We start from the raw sequence: 25,000 nt of genomic DNA on the forward strand, positions 1-25,000 counted from the left end.
CATTTGCTCCATTCCCTCATGCTCTCCTCTATGTGGGTCCAATCATCTTTCGTAGACCAAGCTGGATGAACTGGATTTCAGGGGCTTAGCGGTTGTCCTGAAGAGCAACCGTATGAAAACCAAGTCCATACAGTCTGAGGGCACACTGATCAGTCGCCTAAAAGTCGGGAGCAATTAAACAACAAAAGTATTAAAAGTAATTATTAACAAGAAAGAATCTAAAAAAGTATCTGTTTGATTTGAAAATCTGCTGCTCAGCTCTGGCTCTCGTAAACTGAGAGACTCTCTCTCAAGCCAGCGCCGCCCCGACTGGCTTCTGTGCCGGTGGCACATAAATAGCACCATCCGAACGTGGCCGATGCCAGCGCCGCCCCGACTGGCTCCTGTGCCGGTGGCACATAAAAAGACCATCTGAACGTTGCCAGCGCCGCCTTGGCTGGCTTCCGTGCCGCTGGCACGTTAAAAGCTCCAACCGATCGTGACCAATGCCGGACCCCCCCTGGCAGCTGTGCAGGTGGCACGTAAAAAGCACCCACTACACTCGCGGAGTGGTTGGCGTTAGGAAGGGCATCCAGCCGTAGAAACTCTGCCAGATCAGACTGGAGCCTGGAGCAGCCCCTGGCTTCCCAGACCCCGGTCGAACCGTCCAACCCATGCTAGCACGGAAAACGGACGTTAAACGATGATGATGATGATGATGATGATGATGAAGAGGGTAGAAAGAGAGTGAGAGAGAGAAGTAACTGGTCTACTATAATTAGCATTTTCTGCTTCAGTATTTAACCCTTTCATTATCGTATTTATTTTGAGATGCTCTGTGTTTCTTTCAATTATTTTAGATGTAACAAAGAATTTAGTAAAATAACTTGGTTATCATTAAGCTAGTGTTAAGAACATAAATTGTGACTAAGGTTTGGTGGATGATTTTAATTCAAAATTAATGAAAACAAGACATTTGTACTACAAAGCCAGAGCCGGTTTCAGCCGGGTTTGTCATGAAAGGGTTAAGCTTCCTTTTACTCGCCAGCTACCCTTGTCCTGCCGTTACTCACAGTGATGAATATATAAAATTTGTAACTCTATACTTATTTAGATCTTGGTCAACTGGAATCTTCGAAAGCTCAGTTCATTGGTCACAGATAAATGCTACACATCATCAGTGACCAAACGCAGGTTTTCGACTGCTTCGTTGGTTACAACAGTAACTATAACTGATCTCAACGTGAAGCGGAGGTCTGCTCCATGCGCATGCATATCTCCACTCCTGAAATAGTTAAGGCAGCTAAGTCTAACTCTCTCCCTTTATGTATCCTTATATCGCTGTTGAGGTCTTTGTGCGCGTTACGAGCAGAAGGACAATTGGGTAATGACCTTGAAAGGGGAAGGGTGAAGTGTATTCAAAATAGACCTCTTTTAATAAAATTGTGAGTGACAACCATTTATCACGGCACATAAAAGCACCATCCGCTCGTGTCCGTTGCCAGCCTTGCCTGGCCCCCGTGCCGGTGGCACGTAAAAACACCATCTGTTCATGTCCATTGCCAGCCTCGCCTAGACCCCGTGCCATTGGCATGTAAAAGCACCATCCACTCGTATCCGTTGCCAGCCTCGCCTGGCCCCCATGACGGTAGCACGTAAAAGCACCATCCGTTCATGTCCGTTGCCAGCCTCGCCTGGCCCCCGTGCCGGTAGCACGTAAAAGCACCATCCGTTCGTGTCCGTTGCCAGCCTCGCCTGGCCCCCGTGCCGGTGGCACATAAAAACACCATCTGTTCGTGGCCGTTTGCCAGCTCTGTCTGGCACCTGTGCAGGTGGCACGTAAAAAGCACCCACTACACTCACGGAGTGGTTGGCGTTAGGAAGGGCATCCAGCCGTAGAAACACTGCCAAATCTGACTGGGCCTGATGAAGCCTTCCGGCTTCACAGACCCCAGTTGAACCGTCCAACCCATGCTAGCATGGAAAACGGACGCTAAACGATGATGATGATGATGATGATGCAAAACTACAAGTTTGTCTGAGAGGATGCAGTCAGCTGAATCGACCGGCATCACATAAATGGACAAAGTTAGGTATCGTCAGGTGTTTAGTTTTACTTGACATCACTGTCTTTGTCTTTGAAATATTTCCTCCTCTTCTATATTCTCTCACTACATCTGGTTTTTGTAGAACCACCCCTCCAGAAATATGGGTCAGAGAGAACAAGTATTTTTACCTGTCTGCTATTGAGATGATAACCGGAGACAAGTTGGATGCCAAGCTCGGAGGCCATTGGCGATTCGTGAAGGTTGAGCAGATACTGGAATGTTTCATCGCCCCACCGTCTGATAAAAGAAAGAAAATTTCAACTAGATTCGAAACATTATGATTATACACACACACACACACACTCATACATGTACAATACATACACACACACAAGATTAAAGGAATGGAGTAGATAATATCCGGACTATATATCTTTCATAGTGAGCAGAACATCGGAAGTGGTAGATATCCAAGCAAGGTGTATATAATGCAGGCTACACTTTAGGCCAAGGGTATTTTTTTATTAAGTTTACATTGTCGTAAGGAGGTACACATCAACACAAGGACAATTTGATCAGAATGGGTAGAGAACACGGTTAGAGCGGAGAATCCTTAGTTCTTATATATAATTATTTTTGAGTAGTTTTGGCAGGCTGGAACGGATTAATTATACAGTTCTATATTTAAGAGATGAGGAATTACACTTTTACTCTTTTACTTGTTTCAGTCATTTGACTGTGGCCATGCTGGAGCACTGCCTTTAATCGAGCAAATCGATCCCTGGACTTATTCTTTTTAAGCCTAGTATTTGTTCTATCGGTCTCTTTTGCCGAACCGCTAAGTTACGAGGATGTAAACACACCAGCATCGGTTGTCAAGCGATGTTGGGGTGACAAACACAGACACACACACACATATATGTACATATATACGACATAAATATATATATATGTATTTTTCTTTTTTTTCTCTTTTACTTGTTTCAGTCATTTGACTGCGGCCATGCTGGAGCACTGCCTTTAATCGAGCAAATCGACCCCAGGACTTATTCTTTTTAAACCTAGTATTTGTTCTATCGGTCTCTTTTGCCGAACCGCTAAGTTACGAGGATGTAATCACACCAGCATCGGTTGTCAAGCGATGTTGGGGTGACAAACACAGACACACACACACATATATATATATATACATATATACGACAGGCTTCTTTCAGTTCCGTCTACCAAATCCATTTACCGACCTTGTGTTTCTGACTCCTTAGCCTTCCTCAGTAAGGGATACCAAAGAGAGACAACTCTGAGCAGAATAGAAAGCCGTAGATTTATAGGTAGACGGACAAGCAAAAAGAAAAAATAGACAAATCGTTTCAACTCACTTGATTAAGGATATATTTGTGGAGCCCATTTTATGGGGGATCCAGAAGCCAGCAGCCACGTCAGATGTGTTGTTCGGAGAAAACTTTTCGGCAATAACTGTAACATCAACATTTTGTAAGTCTTCAAGTATTCGAACGGCTGAGTAGAGACCAATAATTCCAGCTCCTAGCACGCAAATTTTTCGGACCATAATGAAAATCTGTTAAAAATCTCCGGCTAAAACATAATATAATTTGTCATTCAATACAAATACAAAAAAGAAAAAACCTCCTCACAAAAAAAACAAAACAAAGCAAAAGTCTGGTTGATAAATTCAGTTACATTTCAAACGACTTCCACCAATTATTAAGTTGTATAATTCTACTTGCAATCTCCTCAGTTTTTCTCTCTCTAAAAGCTTCAATTCCAATTTGCAGGAACACACACTAGTGAATTCCGTGCTGGATTTAGGAGAAATGAGGCCCTATGCTGGTCATCAGACCCCGTTACTTGGACAGTCAGGCATGCATACTTTTTTTTTTTACTTTTTTACTTGTTTCAGTCATTTGACTGCGGCCATGCTGGAGCACTGCCTTCTAGTCGATCAAATCGACCCCGGGACTTATCCTTTGTAAGCCCAGTACTTATTCTATCGGTCTCTTTTGCCGAACCGCTAAGTGACGGGGACGTAAACACACCAGCATCGGTTGTCAAGCAATGCGAGGGGGACAAACACAGACACACAAACACACACATACATATATATGTACATATATACGACAGGCTTTTTCAGTTTCCGTCTACCAAATCCACTCACAAGGCATTGGTCGGCCGGGGCTATAGCAGAAGACACTTGCCCAAGATGCCACGCAGTGGGACTGAACCCGGAACCATGTGGTTGGTTAGCAAGCTACTTACCACACAGCCACTCCTGCACCTATACACATACATATATATATATACATATATACGACAGGCTTCTTTCAGTTTCCGTCTACCAAATCCACTCACAAGGCATTGGTCGGCCTGGGGCTATAGCAGAAGACACTTGCCCAAGATGCCACGCAGTGGGACTGAACCCGGAACCATGTGGTTGGTTAGCAAGCTACTTACCACACAGCCACTCCTGCACCTATACACATACATATATATATATACATATATACGACAGGCTTCTTTCAGTTTCCGTCTACCAAATCCACTCACAAGGCATTGGTCGGCCCGGGGCTATAGCAGAAGACACTTGCCCAAGATGCCATGCAGTGGGACTGAACCCAGAATCATGTGGTTGGTTAGCAAGCTACTTACCACACAGCCACTCCTGCGCCTGCATGCCCAGGAATGTTTTCAATCTAGAAAATTATCTCACTTCAGAACGGTTAGTGACCACCAAACACAGGAACAATCTGAAATTGTTTCCACATTTGAGAAAGCAGCCTGAATTTTCTCCTGTTTTATTATATTGTACTAGCAGTATCGCCCGGCGTTGCTCGGGTTTGTAAGGGAAATAACTATATAAGCATTTTTAGAGAGTTACTTCCCTTATAGATGCCAATTCAGGCTTTCTTAGCCATTTCTGTTTTGGTGTCTTCAAGCCATGAAGTCGTTGTTCTAAAAGAACGCTGGTCTCCTTGACAACGCTTTACGACGTTGATTTCCTTAAACTCCCTTCCCCACAGCTTCACGAGGGAGGGAAGAAGGGGGAGAAGCAAACAGGTGCAGGTGTGACCATGGACGCCAACTCCGCCGCCATCAACACACGAAAAATTATGCATTAAAATGGAATAAAAAATGATGTTAAATATTTTTTAAATCGTAGACTCATCGTAGACGCGCGCTAATAGCCAGACGGGCTCGAAATGAATCACGACTATAAGATACCCGAATTTGGTTAAACTGCACCGCAAAATGTGGGAGGAGTTAGGAATCTAAATCGAAGGGGACAGACACTCACACAACTACAGTTTTATATATATAGATATGCCTTGGGTGGCTGAAACTTTCTTGAATGCATGCATGGGTAGGACGGTGGACAGCCAGGTAGAAAATCTACCTTAGGCTACTCTGTGTGTCTCTCTCTTTCTCTCTAACTCCCTCCAGACCCCCTCCTCCTCCCCGTCCTTCAGGAGTATCCAAGTATCTCATTTATAGTAAGACAACTACAATTTCAAAGTAAGGTGATTAAAATAAAAATAAGCAACAAGGATATAGAGAGGTAATGCAGTACGATCGTTTCATGCAACTCCATTTAATTGAACAATGCAATCATTACATCAATTTAAAATGCAGAGCAATCTTCAGCTGCACAAAGACATAGAATTCAATTAGATTAGAACAGATGGACATATTATACATAAAATCTCCAAGAAGTTAAGGAGATAGACAAAGAACATGCTATGCCCACTCCAGTTTCGAAGTTACTGGATTTTTCAAGATATGTATGTGTGTGTGTATGTATGTATGTATGTATGTATGTATGTATGTATGTGTGTGTGTATGTATGTATGTATGTTATGTATGTATGTATGTGTGTGTGTGTGTGTGTGTGTGTGTATGTATGTATGTGCATGTATGTATGTATGTGTTTGTATATATATAAGCACAAGCCCATAGTATCCATATTCGACTTTGCCTTTCATCCTTTTGGGGTCGATAAATTAAGTACCAGTTACGCACTGGGGTCGATGTAATCGACTTAATCCGTTTGTCTGTCCTTGTTTGTCCCCTCTGTGTTTAGCCCCTTGTGGATAATAAAGAAACAGATATAGGTTATAAATACCCGTCTAAAATACATAAAAAAGCATATACACACCGTCAGCGAAGGAGACTATATACACACACGTATAGATATCTATTCAACGCTACACCGTTCCTGTCTTGTTCTCGGTAAATTTTGCAAGGGAAAAGAGAAAGCAAGTCCGAGGTGAGAAGATAAAGAGGCAAGTGGTTAAATATAGAGAAAAAAAAAATACTGACGGAGAAGTGAGGCCAAGTAGAAAAACTAGAGAAAAAGATTAAATATCTTATCAGTACAAAACAACTAAAAACGATTACAGCCTCACTCACATTAGGACCTGCACATTTTCTTTGTTGGAGACGGAGCAGCAGCAGATTTACGAAGGTTAGAGAAAATGTGTGTTAGAAATTATGTAGCAACACGCTTAGGCAAATAATCTATCTATTCTACATGTTTCCCCCTTTTTCATTTATTTTGTTTTTTCCATCAAATCGAGGTCAGAAAACAGGCTTCAACTAAATCAAGGTCAAATTGTATGTCTCTCCAGATAAACTTAGCAGCTGTGTTTGTTCTCATATTTTATTTACTTCCTCACACACACACATACACAAACACACACACACACACAAACACACACACACACACACGCGTGTGTGCGAAACTGTTTTGATTGCACACACAAACACACACATAGATACACAAACACACACAACACACACACACACACACACACATACACACACACACACACACACACACACACACACACAAAAACACACACACACACACACGCGCGTGTGTGAAACTGTTTTGATTGGCTGTATGCAAATGAGTTCATTACTGGGGTCCGGAACTCTCGTGAGAAAAAAAAAATACTTCGCGTACGGGACTCACGCACAAGAGCAATATATTTATAAAGGGAGGTAACTAGGCATAGCTGCCTCAAGCATTTCAGGAGAGGAGATACGCATGCGCATTGAACGTACTTCCTACTTGATGCTGGTTTGCAATTAAATGTCTATTTCATGAATTTCTCTTAATCAGCTGATAAGACGTTTATAATAGTTATAAAAGTATTCCTCAACTACCAGACACACACCCATATAACAACACTATCCTTTACGAAACAGTTCCGTAAGTATTAATTAATGGAAATATTCAGTCTCTTAATTCTATAGATCAGTGTTTTTCAAACGTTTTGCTGGAGCGGAACCCCAAAGAAACATTCCACTGGCTCGAGGAACCCCTGTGCAATAATTTAATAGTTTTATGCACACATATATGCACAGGAGAAATATAAATTACTGCCGATTTTAGCAGTTTTGTAAGTTCTTGCGGAACCCTGGTTGAAAACCACTGCTATAGACGTTCGATTCCTGACGCGCCCATTCTTTGTCTTCCTTCTGTCTTTCATGAACGAGAGACATCCTTGATTTGTGCTAAATTTGGCGATCTTTCGTCTCTAGTAGACCTTTCCGTCGATTTCCGTAAAAAATTTTTTTTTTTTACATATGGGCTTGCGGGAACTTTTGAAGTAATGAGAGCGAAAGAGACTAAGAGAAAGCGATTGTATGACGAGGGAAGTTCTTTTGAAGTTATCGTGCATGGGACGCATTGATGTACATGCGTGTGTGTGTGTGTGTGTGTGTTTGATGGGGTGTGGGGGACAGACAGTATGTTGTGTAAGTGAAGTGCTTCTGTTAGTGTGTGTGAAGAGACAGAGTAATGTGTGAAAGAAAGAGATAACTGAAATTTTTTACTCGGTGTATGTGTATATGTATGTATATTACTTCAAAACAAGGATATAGAGAGGTAATGCAGTACGATCGTTTCATGCAACTCCATTTAATTGAACAATGCAATCATTACATCAATTTAAAATGCAGAGCAGTCTTCAGCTGCACAAAGACATAGAATTCAATTAGATTAGAACAGATGGACATATTATACATAAAATCTCCAAGAAGTTAAGGAGATAGACAAAGAACATGCTATGCCAACTCCAGTTTCGAAGTTACTGGATTTTTCCAGAAGATATGTATGTATGTATGTATGTATGTGTGTGTGTATGTATGTGTATGTATGTATGTGTATGTATGTATGTATGTGTATGTATGTATGTATGTGTTTGTATATATATAAGCACAAGCCCATAGTATCCATATTCGACTTTGCCTTTCATCCTTTTGGGGTCGATAAATTAAGTACCAGTTACGCACTGGGGTCGATGTAATCGACTTAATCCGTTTGTCTGTCCTTGTTTGTCCCCTCTGTGTTTAGCCCCTTGTGGATAATAAAGAAACAGATATAGGTTATAAATACCCGTCTAAAATACATAAAAAAGCATATACACACCGTCAGCGAAGGAGACTATATACACACACGTATAGATATCTATTTAACGCTACACCGTTCCTGTCTTGTTCTCGGTAAATTTTGCAAGGGAAAAGAGAAAGCAAGTCCGAGGTGAGAAGATAAAGAGGCAAGTGGTTAAATATAGAGAAAAAAAAATACTGACGGAGAAGTGAGGCCAAGTAGAAAAACTAGAGAAAAAGATTAAATATCTTATCAGTACAAAACAACTAAAAACGATTACAGCCTCACTCACATTAGGACCTGCACATTTTCTTTGTTGGAGACGGAGCAGCAGCAGATTTACGAAGGTTAGAGAAAATGTGTGTTAGAAATTATGTAGCAACACGCTTAGGCAAATAATCTATATATTCTACATGTTTCCCCCTTTTTCATTTATTTTGTTTTTCCATCAAATCGAGGCCAGAAAACAGGCTTCAACTAAATCAAGGTCAAATTGTATGTCTCTCCAGATAAACTTAGCAGCTGTGTTTGTTCTCATATTTTATTTACTTCGTCGGTAGTGGGACAGGTTTAATAACATTTTCACACACAAACACACACACACACACACACGCGCGTGTGTGAAACTGTTTTGATTGGCTGTATGCAAATGAGTTCATTACTGGGGGTCCGGAACTCTCGTGAGAAAAAAAAATACTTCGCGTACGGGACTCACGCACAAGAGCAATATATTTATAAAGGGAGGTAACTAGGCATAGCTGCCTCAAGCATTTCAGGAGAGAAGATACGCATGCGCATTGAACGTACTTCCTACTTGATGCTGGTTTGCAATTAAATGTCTATTTCATGAATTTCTCTTAATCAGCTGATAAGACGTTTATAATAGTTATAAAAGTATTCCTCAACTACCAGACACACACCCATATAACAACACTATCCTTTACGAAACAGTTCCGTAAGTATTAATTAATGGAAATATTCAGTCTCTTAATTCTATAGATCAGTGCTTTTCAAACGTTTTGCTGGAGCGGAACCCCAAGGAAACATTCCACTGGCTCGAGGAACCCCTGTGCAATAATTTAATAGTTTTATGCACACATATCTGCACAGGAGAAATATAAATTACTGCCGATTTTAGCAGTTTTGTAAGTTCTTGCGGAACCCTGGTTGAAAACCACTGCTATAGACGTTCGATTCCTGACGCGCCCATTCTTTGTCTTCCTTCTGTCTTTCATGAACGAGAGACATCCTTGATTTGTGCTAAATTTGGCGATCTTTCGTCTCTAGTAGACCTTTCCGTCGATTTCCGTAAAAAATTTTTTTTTTTACATATGGGCTTGCGGGAACTTTTGAAGTAATGAGAGCGAAAGAGACTAAGAGAAAGCGATTGTATGACGAGGGAAGTTCTTTTGAAGTTATCGTGCATGTGAAGCATTGATGTACATGTGTGTGTGTGTGTTTGATGGGGTGTGGGAGACAGACAGTATGTTGTGTAAGTGAAGTGCTTCTGTTAGTGTGTGTGAAGAGACAGAGAGAGTAATGTGTGAAAGAAAGAGATAACTGAAATTTTTTACTCGGTGTATGTGTATATGTATGTATATTACTTCAAAAGTTCCCGCAAGCCCATATGTAAAAAAATAAAAGTTTTTTACGGAAATCGACGGAAAGGTCTACTAGAGACGAAAGATCGCCCTAAATTTCGCTGTTTCTAATAAACAGTGAAAATATTCGTTGTTTTTAATTTCTGTAGACTTCTGGATTTTGGCGCGTCGCTTCTTTGTACGATTTCTATGTTTTAATAAACGAGGGGTGTCCTTGATTTGTGCGGGATTTAGCTGCTAGTTCTAGCTATGGATGAGAGATGTCCATGATTTTCTCAGGATTGGGTTGCTATTTGTAGCGATGGAAGAGAGATGCTATGTGTTGTGCGAGATTTGGATGCTATTTCTAGCTATGGAAGGTACCAGGTTAGGTTTTTTTTTTTTTCCTCTTTCAGTTCGCAAAATATTCTCTAATGCACTCCAACTACCGAAATGTTGAGGAACCGATGCTTTTTGGCATAAAAGACGGCAATATGACGTAATGGTCGTTTGCACGAACAAGCATAATTGTTGGTAATCCCATTCGTTAAAATCACTGCCCATATACGAATTACTCTTACTCTTTTACTTGTTTCAGTCATTTGACTGCGGCCATGCTGGAGCACCGCCTTTAATCGAGCAACTCGACCGCGGGACTTATTCTTTTGTAAGCCCAGTACTTATTCTATCGGTCTCTTATGCCGAACCGCTAAGTGACGGTGACATAAACACACCAGCATCGGTTGTCAAGCAATACTAGGGGGACAAACACAGACACACACACACACATATATATATATATATATATATATACATACATATATACGACAGGCTTCTTTCAGTTTCCATCTACCAAATCCACTCACAAGGCTTTGGTCGGCTCGGGGCTATAGCAGAAGACACCTGCCCAAGATGCCATGCAGTGGGACTGAATTCTAAACTTTCGTCAAAGAAATGTTTCGCAAAATACGGTTCTTAGAATTCGGATATGAGCAGTTATAAAAACCCTGTTCATTCTTTCGATATAGCTCGACAAAATCAAAATATTTCACTTCGAATATTTCCGTGGGAGCAAATGACAGTTCGATTCTGTTTTCTGCTTGGAAATTTGCTTCTCTTACCTTAATTAGTCCTTTTGTTATTTTTACAGGTTAGCACTTCTTTACAGAGCTGCCAGCATCTCGCTCAGTTCTTAGGTCAAATGTTTAATTCTGCAGTTCATCTCAATAGAAATAAATCTGTATTTTTTAAGTAACCTCTACATCTTACACCAATTATTTTATCTTGTATATTGAATAATCTGATGTTATTTGGAACTAAAGTTGGGAAATTTGGGTAATTTTAGCCAATCAACAGTGTGGCATTAGCAGCTAGTTACCATGACACCAGGATGCTGTGTTGTGGTTCACTTCACTCGTTTATTAGCCCTTCCACCCATGTCTTCATGGGTGTCCCATTTCCACGTGTTCCCTCTACTTTGAGGGATCAGCACTTCTTAGGGAGCTGTTGGCATCCAGCTTAATTGATCTCATTAGAAATGAATTTGTATTTTTTTACTAACCACAATATCTTACACTGTTGTTTCTCTATAATTTCAGAACATCAGATGACATTGACATAACAGAAGAAGCATCCTCAATATCTACCACGTTTTAAAGACTAAAAGAAGAATATTTTGCAAAGCAGATGTGTCGGATAGTTTCTAGAAATCTATGGTAGAATTCCTGTGAAACGTTTGCTCTGAAATATTATTAGCCAAATTTGTGAACCTCCCAGGCTTGTGTTTTCAAGAAGAGGAGCCTGTGTGCTCATTGAAGTTGGATAAATTGATTGAAGTGTTGTTAAACAAAGGTAACACTGGACCGAAATACAACAGTTAAAGTACCTGTAAGGAACAAAGTACAAGAACCAAAGGAAGAAGGATATATGAACTTGGATTTGAGAGAAAATAATGGAAAAGAGTGAGAAAATTGTAGAATTGATTTTCTCTGAAGACATGATGAAAAAGATGACATCATATGACTGTGATGTATGTACAGAGTCCTTCTTTCAAGAAAGTAACCTACTTACACACAAACCTGTTCATACAGGTGACAAACCACATCACTGTGATATCTGTGGTAAATCATTCTCTCAAAGTAGTAGCCTTACTAGGCACAAACGTACTCATACAGGAGAAAGACCATATCATTGTGATATTTGTGATAGATCCTTCTCTGACAGTAGTCACTTAACAAAACACAAACGTCTTCATACAGGAGAGAAACCATATCAGTGTGATGTCTGTGGTAAATCATTCTATCGTAGTAGTAGCCTTACTAGGCACAAACGTACTCATACAGGAGAGAAACCATATCAGTGTGATATCTGCGGTAAATCGTTCTCTGACAGTGGTCAGTTATCACGTCACAAGCATACACACACAGGAGAAAGACCATATCACTGTGACATCTGTGGTAAATCATTCTCTCATAGTTTTGTCTTAACTAAACATAAACGTACTCATACAGGGGAGAAACCATATCATTGTGAAATCTGTGGTAAATCATTCTCTGATAGTAGTAAATTAACTGCACACAGACGTATTCATACAGGAGAGAAATCATATCACTGTGACATCTGTGGTAAATCATTCTCTCGTAGTTATATCTTAACTAGGCATAAACGTATTCATACAGGGGAGAAACCATATATTTGTGATATCTGTGGTAAATCATTCGCTGAAAGTAGTCACTTATTGACACACAAACATGTTCATACAGGTGAGAAACCACATCACTGTGACATCTGTGGTAAATCATTCTCTCATGGTTCTGACTTAATAAAACACAAACGTATTCATACAGGAGAGAAACCCTATCAGTGTGATATCTGTGGTAAATCATTCTCTCAGAATTGTTTCTTAACTGTACATAAACGTTTTCATACAGGAGAGAAACCATATCAGTGTGATATCTGTGGTAAATCATTCTATCAGAATTGTGTCTTAACTAAACATAAACGTCTTCATACAGGAGAGAAACCATATCATTGTGATATCTGTTATAAATCATTCATTGACAGTAGTCAGTTATCATGTCACAAACGTACTCATACAGGAGAGAAACCATTTGATTGTGATATCTGCGGTAAGTCATTCAGTAATAGTAGTAAATTATCAAGTCACAAACGTATTCATACGGGAGAGGAACCATATCATTGTGATATCTGTGGTAAATCATTCTCTCAAAGTAATTACTTATCAACACACAAATATGTTCATACTGGGGAGAAACCACATCACTGTGATGTCTGTGGTAAATCATTCTCTCAAAGAAGTAACTTAACAACACACAAACATCGTCATACAGGAAAGAGACAATACCATTGTGATATCTGTGGTAAATCATTCGTTGAAAGTAGTCAGTTATCATCTCACAAACGTATTCATACAGGAGAGAAACCGTATCATTGTGATATCTGTGGTAAATTATTCTCACATCGTTGTGGCTTAACAGCACATAAACGTATTCATACAGGAGAGAAGCCATATCATTGTGATATCTGTGGTAAATCATTCTCTTATAATTGTGCCTTAACTGCACATAAACGTACTCATACAGGAGAGAAACCATATCACTGTGATATCTGTGGTAAATCCTTCTCTCAAAGCGGTCACTTATCAAGACACAAATGTATTCATACAGGGGAGAGACCCTATCACTGATACCTGTAAAAAACCATTCTCTCAAAATTCGGACTTAACAAAACACAAATATATTCATGATAGGAAAAAAGGTATTCTAGTTTGCAAAAATTTAAGAGGGGGCTGTGTGTACAAATGGATAATTGCAGACTTGCATTCAATAAGAGAGACATGGAAGTGCTAACATGAAAGCCCACTAAATGTGGCACATGACTGGGAGAGCCTTCCCAATGTGAACAAAAGAGGGTCTAGGCCAGGGTTGGGCAATCTCTGGCACGCAAAATTCTCTCTAGTAACCTTCCATTTAATGACTTTCTCTCAATAGTATATTGTGACTTTTTATCGCTCAGATACATTTTTATGTCACAAATTACGCCTACCTTTATTTAACCCTTTAGCATTTAAACCGGCCATATCCGGCCAAAAGTATTCTGCCTGTTTTATGTTCAAACTGGCCAGATCTGGTCTCTCACACCAACCCTACAATATCGCTTTAAAAATTAACAGCTACCTCATCAAAATCTCATAGATACAAGATAATGCCTGATTAGTTCTAAACAGTGTGGATAAAAAAGGATTAACTTTGGCAGAATAATGTGAACACTAAAGGGTTAATGATCTCCAACCAGTGTTTTGATGTTAGGTCCCGCAACTGGTATTCACTGACAAGACAACTGCCTCACCTATTTATTCAAAATTCCTCTCAATGCTTGCTACAGCAGTGATATCATCATTATGCCATATTCTTGCTGCGCTGAATAGAGGAAAGTGGGTTAGCAAATGAATGACAAGCAAACGGTGAGGCCGTTTAAAGTGCCGCCCAGAGTGGGTTGCCTCTACTGTCGCTCCCCCGCTACACTAGTGCGCTTCAGTGGTGTATTTAAGGAGTGATCATCAGCATGGTTTTATTATATCTTGTGCCTTATGTGACTAAGTTTGATTGATATGAATCTTGTGTGGCAACAGGTTTAATTATGCTGCCTAAACACGTGTAAAACATGTTCCAGAGTACGTATATCAGGTCAGATTAGAAATGCTTGGAAGAAGAGATAAGTTTTCTAGATTTTTTTTTCTTTCTTTGTAATACAGATTTGATCTATGTATTAAACACAAGATGAAAAATATACTTACCTTTGTGCAGTTCTTCCCTGATTTCCTATCATGCTATTTGTTATGACTTAACCCTTTCGTGACCAACCCGGCTGAAACCGGCTTTGGCTCTGTAGTACAAATGTCTTGTTTTCATAAGTTTTTAATTAAAATCTTCCACCAAACCTTAGTCACAATTCCTAACAGTAGCTGAATGATAACTAAGTTATTTTACTAAATTCTTTGTTGTATTTTAAGTAAATGAAAGAAACAGAGCATCTCAAAATAAATACAGTAATGAAAGGGTTAAAGTACAGTAAATATTACAGCTTGTATACAAAAGTATCACAAATTTTTTTGACAATTTCTAATAAATGAGCCAGTACTGTATTGTAATTTTTGTTATGTAGATCATTTGATGTCCATCAATGTTCAAGTGACTAAATCATATTTATAGAGCCGTGGGTCGATGCTTCTGAATTCAGCCTGCATGCAAGTTTGGGTACAGTTAGTTGACTGTTGCAATGTCTTCATCATAGTTGTTATGTGTACATTGTGCATATCGAGTACATATCATCATCATCGTTTAGCGCCTGCTTTCCATGCTAGCATGGGTTGGACGGTTCAACTGGGGTCTGGGAAGCCAGGAAGCTGCACCAGGCTCAGTCTGATCTGGCAAAGTTTCTACAGCTGGATGCCCTTCCTAACGCCAACCACTCCGTGAGTGTAGTGGGTGCTTTTTGTGTGCCACTGGCATAGGTGCCAGACGAGGCTGGCAAACGGCCACGATCGGATGGTGCTTTTTACGTGCCACCGGCATGGGTGTCAGGCGAGGCTGGCAAACGGCCACGATCGGATGGTGCTTTTTACGTGCCACCGGCATGGGTGCCAGGCGAGGCTGGCAAACGGCCACGATCAGATGGTGCTTTTTACGTGCCACCGGCATGGGTGCCAGGCGAGGCTGGCAAATGGCCACGATCGGATGGTGCTTTTTATGTGCCAGGCGAGGCTGGCAACGGCCACGATCGGACGGTGCTTTTTACGTGCCACTGGCATGAGGCCAGTTGGAGCGGCACTGGCAACGGCCACGTTCGGATGGTTCTTTTACATACCACCGGCACTGGTATCACAGCTGCAATTTCCATTGATGTTGATCGATTTCGATTCTCACTTGCCTCAATCGACATCAATGTATTGTATACATACGAGATTATGCAGACACCAGATTGTTAGTTCATCGGACTTGAGCTGTTGTACATGTCATTGCTCCTTCAAATGATATACTGTAAGCGTCAAATTATTTATGGCCATAAAAGTTCATGATTTGTTGCATGCTTTGTCCTTTCTTTACTGATCTTTACACAGTGCCCATCCTATTATTTTGTTGGGGTAGCAAACTTTTTTTCCTGCTCTTTATACATTGTGCAGACTGCCAGGACCACCAGCTAAGGAACGATGTCATTCAACTGAAGAGTTTACTCTCTTTTTTTTTTTTACTCTTTTACTTGTTTCAGTCATTTGACTGCGGCTATGCTGGAGCACCACCTTTAGTCGAGCAATTCAACCCCGGGACTTATTCTTTGTGTAAGCCCAGTACTTATTCTATCGGTCTCTGTTTGCCGAACCGCTAAGTGACGGGGGACGTAAACACACCAGCATCGGTTGTCAAGCAATGCTAGGGGAACAAACACAGACACACACACATACATATATATATATATATATATATACACATATATACGACAGGCTTCTTTCAGTTTCCGTCTACCAAATCCACTCACAAGGCATTGGTCGGCCCGGGGCTATAGCAGATGACACCTGCCCAAGATGCCACGCAGTGGGATTGAACCCGGAACCATGTGGTTTGTTAGCAAGCTACTTACCACACAGCCACTCCTGCGCCTATGTTTGATATGATTAAGAAAGAGAAAGCATTATGATTTTCTTTTTCGAAACTGTCATTTGTAGAACTTCTGTAAAGAGGCATTTTGAAAGGGGTCAGAAGAACTTAAGCAATAAAACTGGAGAGGAATAAGAGAATTAATTTCTCATGAACTCAGCAAAACCAAAAAAACAGGCTGATATTTTTATAAACTTTATCTTGGGCAAGCTCAGTTCCAACTTAGTTGCTGCTGGTTTTGAGGTTTCAAAAGTTATAGTGCAACATGGAAAGCCAGTGGGTGATGGAGATTATATTAAAGAAGCTTGGCTAGAGTGTGCACCTTTCCGTTTTGGCAATTTTTCAGCACATTAATCCTTTCGTTACTGTATTTATTTTGAGATGCTCAGTGTTTCTTTCAATTACTTTAAATATAACAAAGAATTTAGTAAAATAACTTAGTTATCATTAAGCTAGTGTTAGGAATATAAATTGCGACTAAGGTTTGGTGGTATATTTTAATGCAAAACTTATAAAAGCAAGATATTTGTACTACAGAGCCAGAGGTGGTTTCAGCCAGGTTGGTATCGAAAGAGTTAAAAGCACTTCTACATTTGGGTAGATGGACATTAGAAGCAGTTGAGAGGGTGTGGATTGAAGGAAATTTAGGCTATTATTTCTAGCATATAGAGTGACCACATTGAGGTCTCCTCTCATGTCTTCTGCTGATTATTTTTCTTCTTAACCCTTTGTTACCATATTTCTGTTGAGATGTTTTGTGTTTCTTTCAATTACTTTAAATATAACAGAATTTAACAAAATAACTTAGTTATCATTAAGCTAGTGTTAGGAATATAAATTGCAACTAAGGTTTGGTCGTATATTTTAATGCAAAACTTATAAAAACAAGACATTTGAAGTACAGAGCCAGAGCTGGGTTGGTAACGAAAGGGTTAAAGAATTGTCTGCGAGTAGGGAAGCAGTTAAGGATAGAATGGTGAAGTTGGAGAAGAATACTTCTGAACAATTGATGCAAGATTTGTCTTCATGTAAGTTTTTGTCTATTTGTATTGATGAAAGTACAGACATTACATCATCGGGTGGGTTAGCCATTTTTTTAATCCATTTTGTAAAGGTGATGAAACGTGTGAAGAGATGGTTGCCATTCTAACACTGCCTGAGCATAGCACCACGGCTGAAATAGGTGTGATACGTATACTGTTGAATAGCAAAAGAGAGGCCTACCTCTTCATGGTTATAACGAGGTTGACATCACATCTAAGTTACCGAACACACACACACACTTTCTCTCTCTCTCTCTCTCTCTCTCTCTCTCTCTCTCTGGTAGAAAGAAAAAAAAAATAAAAATTACTACCCAAAACTCTTTGTAAAATTCTTTTGACATTACAAATATCAAATTATGTATTTTGTTGTTGTGAAGACAGAAAAGATGTGTGCTCACATTCCGATCTGGCTCTTTGTAAAAATATCTCCCAATGATATTGACAAGATTATCTCTGCCGAGATTCCAAACCCATCTACTAAACAAACATCTCTATGAAATAGCCAAGGCGACCGTGATCTACGGGCCATGTAGGCATGGGTTCAATTTAGGCTCCCCTTGCTTGAGCAACAATATCTGCAGCAAAAAGTTTCCAAAAATATTTCTGCAGGAAACACAAACTGGCGTTGATGGATGCCCTCTGCACAGATGGGGCCAGTCTGCAGATGGTGGCTTTACCATGAAAATTTTGTTAATTTCACAGGGGTTTTTTTTTTATTGATTTATTATTTTTTTGTAACATATTTGCCTTTAGTTCGTTAATTTCCTGGATCATCTAAAAATTTACATTCTGACAGTTGACTATAGGCGCAGGAGTGGCTGTGTGGTAAGTAGCTTGTTTACCAACCACATGGTTCCGGGTTCAGTCCCACTGTGTGGCACCTTGGGCAAGTGTCTTCTGCTATAGCCTCGGGCCGACCAAAGCCTTATGAGTGGATTTGGTAGACGGAAACTGAAAGAAGCCTGTCGTATATATGTATATATATATGCGTTTGTGTGTCTGTGTTTGTCCCCCTAGCATTGCTTGACAACCGATGCTGGTGTGTTTATGTCCCCCGTCACTTAGCGGTTCGACAAAAGAGACCGATAGAATAAGTACTGGGCTTACAAAAGAATAAGTCCCGGGGTCGAGTTGCTTGATTAAAGGCGGTGCTCCAGCATGGCCACAGTCAAATGACTGAAACAAGTAAAAGAGTAAAGAAAAGAGTATTGTCGACTTTTCACTACACTGGAGCGGTAGTTCCGATTTCGGTTGGATCTCTTCCGTTCGTAATGCTTCCCCTTCACTACCAGCAATAATCCACTTCATCATATTGACACAGTCTAATCTTCCTTTCATCCAAAGCTCCACGGAGCAGAAGTTCAGTTGGCACCCTATGGACACCGAGTCGCCAGACCTAATGATACTCCATCTCTACTATGTAGACTGGAAGCACGACCTTTTGACCTGTGACTTCAACCAGGATATCAATCACAAGGCAACACTTCTGGCTGTCAATTCTACCATCTACTTGTATGTTGTCAATTACAGCCCTTTTAGATCTTTTCAAGTTTGGGGCTTCTTTAAAATATTTAGCTGGTGGTTGCCCCTTAACACTAGCCCCTTCTAGTCTTCCAACTCTCCTTTGTCTTTCGTAACCTGATTACTATCCTTCTTTCTTGAAGGGTAGCCAAAACTAAGATGTCACTTCTCACCACGTCTCACACTCTCCCCTAAGTGGTGACCTTTTCCTCCCGTCCAATAACGATCAAATCGTTATTATTGTAAGGCTTATAGCGTTCCAAATAGCCATACCAATAAAATCACTTCATCATCATCATCGTTGTTTAGCGTCCGCTTTCCATGCTGGCATGGGTTGGACGGTGCAACTGGGGTCTGGGAAGCCAGAAAGCTGCTCAAGGCCCAGTCTGATCTGGCAATGTTTCTACGGCTGGATGCCCTTCCAACGCCAACCACTCCGAGAGTGTAGTGGGTGCTTTTTATGTGCCACCGGCACAGGTGCCAGACGAGGCTGGCAAACGGCCACGATCGGTTGGTGCTTTTTACATGCCACCAGCATAAGACCAGTCGGGGCGGTGCTGGCAACGGCCACGTTCGGATGGTTCTCTTACGTACCACTGGCACTGGTATCACAGCTGCAAAAGAAAAATACTGGTATATTAAAGAATTTTCATTTTATCAAAATTATTCATTTTACAAACTCTGGAAACTGAAACTATTCTTGAAATTGTGTCTCGTATCAAAGTTTATTAAATTATCGTTAGTGAAAATAGAGGCGAGCGAGACTGAGAGATTGTTGCAAATAAAAATGTAAGATGCAGCCGGCAACAAGTTAATAGTGGTTATTATTAAACATTAAAAATTTAGTTAGTTAGTTAATTTTTTGCCGCAAAAAGCATGGCCATGTAGGGGGACATGGAGTTATGTACAGGGTGGTATTCATGTAAAGAGTTCAGGCCACTTGTGGTCAAGGGAGACTTTGAACCGAGCGGTCGTCGGCATCTTCACCATCTCATCTGGCAGCTTATTCCATGGATCTGCAACCCAGACGGAGAAAGCCCCTTTCCTTTGATTGAGATGAAATTGTCGCAGATAGAGCTTTTCGGAGTGACCCCGCAGCCGACGCTCTGGAGCAGGAGTGAAGAACAGCTCTATTGAGAGGTTACACTTTCCGCTTATGATGGTGTGAGCAAGAATGAGATCACCTCGGCGTCATCATTTTCCTAGAGAATAAAGGTCGAGCGTCTTCAGCCTTTCTTCATAAGACAAATGTTTGAGACCAAGAACCATGCGGGTAGCCAGCTTCTGGACTCTTTCGAGATGATGTATGTCTGAGGAGATAAGGAGAAGAGGCTTGAATCCCGTACTCCAATATGGGTCTTACCAGCGTGATATAGAGCGGTAGGAATATGGCTGCTGTGAGCATTCCGAATGACCGTCGAATCAAAAACAGAACTCCACGTGCTTTGCTGGTAGCATGGACGCACTGGGCCGAAGGGAAAAGGAGGAATCCACTAAGATACGCAGGTCCTTTACCTGGTTGGTCCTCTCCAGCAGCAGACGACCCGGCTCAAAATCAAGTTGAGATGCAGGAGAAGAGCCAACAGGTAGATGACAGCACTTTGACATGTTCAGACACAGGTCCCATTCGTTAGACCATCTCCAAATTTGGTGGAGGCATCGACGAAGATCCTCTATATCTCCGCGAAGAGCGACCAGTTTGACATCAAATAGCAGGGTGTGTTGCAGTGAATGCAATGAATATTCAAATTCATCAAGAATTGAATGCAGTGAATGCCATGAGGGATGTAAGTTATCTGAAGAAGGGAGTTATAGATGGAGCGATGTAAAATGTCGTGCAGGAAAGCTGTTATCAACAACTGTTGTATTTCGTTTCATGTATGGATATATTCAGACTTGTTGGTTGGTGATTTTTGACCGGCAAACCATATTTCTACGAGTAAATGAAAATAGAACTGGAAGGGCATTGTGAGCAGTGAGGAAAAACAACATCTGATCGGATGGTCAATAAATATTTCTTAACTACCCACAAGGGGCTAAACACAGAGGGGACAGACAAAGGGATAAAGTCGATTACATCGACCCCCCAGTACGTAACTGGTACTTAATTTATCGACCCCGAAAGGATGAAAGGCAAAGTCGACCTCGGCGGAATTTGAACTCGGAACGTAACGACAGACGAAATACGTATTTCTTTATTACCCACAAGGGGCTAAACATAAAGGGGACAAACAAGGACAGACATACATATTAAGTCGATTACATCGACCCCAGTGCGTAACTGGTACTTAATTTATCGACCCCGAAAGGATGAAGGGCAAAGTCGACCTCGGCGGAATTTGAACTCGGAACGTAACGACAGACGAAATACGGCTAAGCATTTCGCCCGGCGTGCTAACGTTTCTGCCAGCTCGCCGCCTTTGGATGGTCAATAAAGTCAGATATAAATACTTATACGAACAAATACAAATATAATTAGATGCAAAATATCAAAGCGAAAAGGGATTTAAGAAGAGTTAACCTACTTTAATATTTCAGAAGAGACGCGCATGCGCATTGAACGTACTTCCTACTTGATGTCGATTTAGAATTTTTCCTTTGCGCAAATTTCTCTTTCTCTGCTCTTAATACATTTATAATATTTATAAAAGTATTCCTCAACTGCCAGATACACAAATACATAACAACACCGTCCTTTCTGAAGCATTTCCGTAAGTATTAATGAAAGTATTCAATGTTTTTAATTTGGTTTTTGACACATCGATTCTGTGTCTCTTTTATGAATAAGACATGTCCATCATTTGTGCGTGATTTGGCTGCTGTTTCTAGCTACGAAAGAAACATTTATATGATGTGTGCAAGACTTGGCTGTTTCTGACCGTGGAAAGAGAGTTGTGCGGGATTTGGTTGTTATTTCTCGCTCTGCAATCTACCTTCTTACACACTCCATCGTTGACGCATTTAATTTTTCTTTCGTTTAAGAAATGCCCTGAAATTCACTCCAAACACTGAAATATTCAGAAACCAATAATATTATTTATCAGATCTTTGTTTCTTTGTATAATTACCGATGTGTGAATTATTTCAGCAACGAAACAAAGGGAAACAAAGAAGTGGAACGGGATTAACCAGGAGAAGATGGGTGGGGGAGGGGTTCGGTCTTTTACACTTTTTATGTTTTTTCCTTCCTTTATTCCTGTAAAAATCTGTAGTTAAATAAAAAATCTCGGCGATCTTTCGTCTCAAGTAGACCTTTCCGTCGATTTCCGTAAAAATTTTTTTTTTTTACATATGGGCTTGCGGGAACTTTTGAAGTAATATACATACATATACACACACACCGAGTAAAAAATTTCAGTTATCTCTCTCTTTCACACATTACTCTGTCTCTTCACACACACTAACAGAAGCACTTCACTTACACAACATACTGTCTGTCTCCGACACCCCATCAAACACACACACACACATGTACATCAATGCTTGCCATGCACGGTAACTTCAAAAGAACTTCCCTCGTCATACAATCGCTTTCTCTTAGTCTCTTTCGCTCTCATTACTTCAAAAGTTCCCGCAAGCCCATATGTAAAAAAAAAAAATTTTTTTACGGAAATCGACGGAAAGGTCTACTAGAGACGAATGATCGCCTAAAAATCTCTATTCTATGAAAGTAAATTGCCCTTAAAAAAGTGTATTTTACGATAGAAACCGGAAGTGACGACAGTAATATACCAAAACTTCATGAAATATGTTTGATATTCAGTAAGGGTGTTTTTATGTGTACCCATTAAATTGTTAATGATTCAATCAGTTTTTTAATCCTCTTCCACATGTTCCATCCACTTTTAGAGATTGACACTTCTCTATGGAGCTGTCAGCATCCACCTCAGTTCTTAAGTTAAGTGTTTATTTGTACAATTTATCTCAATAGAAATAAATCTGTAGGCGGCAAACTGGCAGAACCGTTAGCACGCCGGGCGAAATGCGTAGCCGTATGCGTAGACGTTCTGAGTTCAAATTCTGCCGAGGTCGACTTTGCCTTTCATCCTTTCGGGGTCGATAAATTAAGTACCAGTTAGGCACTGGGGTCGATAAATTAAGTACCAGTTAGGCACTGGGGTCGATCTAATCGACTTAATCCCTTTGTCTGCCCTTGTTTGTCCCCTCTGTGTTCAGCCCCTTGTGGGCAATAAAGAAATAAGAAATAAATCTGTATATTTTACATAGCTTCTACATGTTACACTGTTGTTTGTCTATAATTTCAGAACATCAGATGACATTGTTTTAACAGAAGAAACATCCTCAATATCTACCACGCTTTAAAGGCTAAAGAAAAATATCATACGAAACAGATGTGTCGGATTGTTTCTACAAATCTGTGGTCGAATTCCTGTGAAACGTTTGCTCTGAAATACTTTTATTAGCCAAATTTATGAACCTGCCTGACAGGAATGTCAAGAAGAAGAGCATGTGTGCTCATTGTAGGATAAATTTCAGGTAAATTACTGGAGAGAAATTACAAATTACACAGGTAACACTGGACAAAGATACAGTAAAAGTGGTATTTGTAGGGAATATCGTATAAGAACAAAAGCAAGAAAAATATATAAACTGGGATTTGAGAGGAAAAATTATGGAAATGAGTGAAAAAATTGTAGAATTGATTTCCTCTGAACACATGATAAAAGGGATGACTTCATATGATTGTGATGTCTGCACAAAGTCCTTCTTTCAAGAAAGTAACCTAATTATGCATAAATATATTCATAGGAGAGAGAAACGGTATCCTTGTGATATCTGTGGTAAATCATTCTATCGAAGTAGTCATGTTACCACGCACAAACGTACTCATACAGGAGAGAAGCCATTTCACTGTGATGTCTGTGGTAAATCATTCTCTGAAAATACAGCTTTAATAAAACATATTCGTATTCATACAGGAGAGAAGCCATATCACTGTGATATTTGTGGTAAATCATTCTCTCAAAGCGTTCACTTAACTGGGCACAAACGTATTCATACAGGGGAGAAACCGTATCATTGTGATATTTGTGGTAAATCATTCTCTCATAATAATGTCTTAACTAAACACAAACGTATTCATACAGGTGAGAAGCCATATCACTGTGAGGTCTGTGGTAAATCGTTTTCTGAAAGTAGTAAGTTAACTAAACACAAACGTATTCATACAGGTGAGAAACCATATCACTGTGATATCTGCGGTAAATCATTTTCTGTAAGTAGTACATTAACTGGACACAAATCTGTTCATACAGGAGAGAAACCATATCATTGTGATATCTGTGATAGATCATTTTCTCAAAATACTAACTTAATAAGACACAAACATCTTCATACAGGGGAGAGACCATACCAATGTGATATCTGTGGTAAATCTTTTTCTCATAATAGTTACTTAACTACACATGAACACATTCATACAGGAGAGAAACCATATCACTGTGATATTTGTGGTAAATCATTCTCTAAAACAAATTCATTAAATAGACACAAATCTGTACATACAGGAGAGAAACTGTATCACTGTGATATCTGTGGTAAATTATTCTCTCAGAATAGTAGCTTAATGAAACACAAATATATTCATACAGGAGAGAAACCATATCAGTGTGATATTTGTGGTAAATCATTCACTCATAACAGTTACTTAACTATACATGAACGTATTCATTCAGGAGAAAAACCATATCAGTGTGATATCTGTAGTAAATCGTTCTCTGAAAGT

The 25,000-nt window shown here is 40.1% G+C and overlaps 2 protein-coding genes across 4 annotated transcripts in view; one reads left to right on the top strand and one right to left on the bottom strand.

Annotated features, from left to right (window-relative positions):
- Nucleotides 1-11: 11 nt before the first annotated feature.
- On the bottom strand, nt 12-8,810 carry LOC115229249 (D-aspartate oxidase-like). 3 transcript variants are annotated; one of them, XM_036499148.1, is made up of 4 exons: nt 8,476-8,810; nt 3,404-3,620; nt 2,216-2,324; nt 12-157 (listed from the first exon to the last, which is right to left on the bottom strand). In XM_036499148.1, exons 2-4 carry the CDS (start codon nt 3,592-3,594, stop codon nt 86-88), a joined length of 372 nt encoding a protein of 123 aa, XP_036355041.1. In that variant the 5' UTR covers nt 3,595-3,620; nt 8,476-8,810; the 3' UTR covers nt 12-85. The 3 variants fall into 3 exon arrangements, with proteins under 3 accessions (XP_036355041.1, XP_036355042.1, XP_036355040.1); XM_036499149.1 differs by lacking the exon at nt 8,476-8,810 and adding an exon at nt 6,450-6,683; XM_036499147.1 differs by lacking the exon at nt 8,476-8,810 and adding an exon at nt 6,196-6,438.
- Nucleotides 8,811-12,790: 3,980 nt separating this feature from the next.
- The window catches only part of LOC118761325 (zinc finger protein 431-like), a 43,153-nt gene continuing 30,943 nt past the window's right edge, over nt 12,791-25,000 (top strand). Inside the window, exons 1-3 of the mRNA XM_036499146.1 lie at nt 12,791-13,091; nt 24,340-24,362; nt 24,951-25,000. The exon at nt 24,951-25,000 is cut by the window's right edge and continues 309 nt beyond it. The gene's annotated coding sequence lies outside the window, so the exon portion shown is untranslated. The remainder of the gene's footprint in view (nt 13,092-24,339; nt 24,363-24,950) is intronic.

The sequence above is a fragment of the Octopus sinensis genome, unplaced genomic scaffold (genome assembly GCF_006345805.1).
Source record: "Octopus sinensis unplaced genomic scaffold, ASM634580v1 Contig12214, whole genome shotgun sequence".
Lineage (NCBI taxonomy): Eukaryota > Metazoa > Mollusca > Cephalopoda > Octopoda > Octopodidae > Octopus > Octopus sinensis.

Coding starts and splice junctions, on each gene's coding strand:
- LOC115229249 (XM_036499148.1), bottom strand. CDS start 3,594: ATGGTCCGAAAAATTTGCGTGCTAGGAGCTGGAATTATTGGTCTCTAC. Junction 2,325..3,403: donor ACAAATATATCCTTAATCAA/GTGAGTTGAAAC, acceptor TTCTTTTATCAG/ACGGTGGGGCGATGAAACAT. Junction 158..2,215: donor ATCATCTCAATAGCAGACAG/GTAAAAATACTT, acceptor CCCGACTTTTAG/GCGACTGATCAGTGTGCCCT.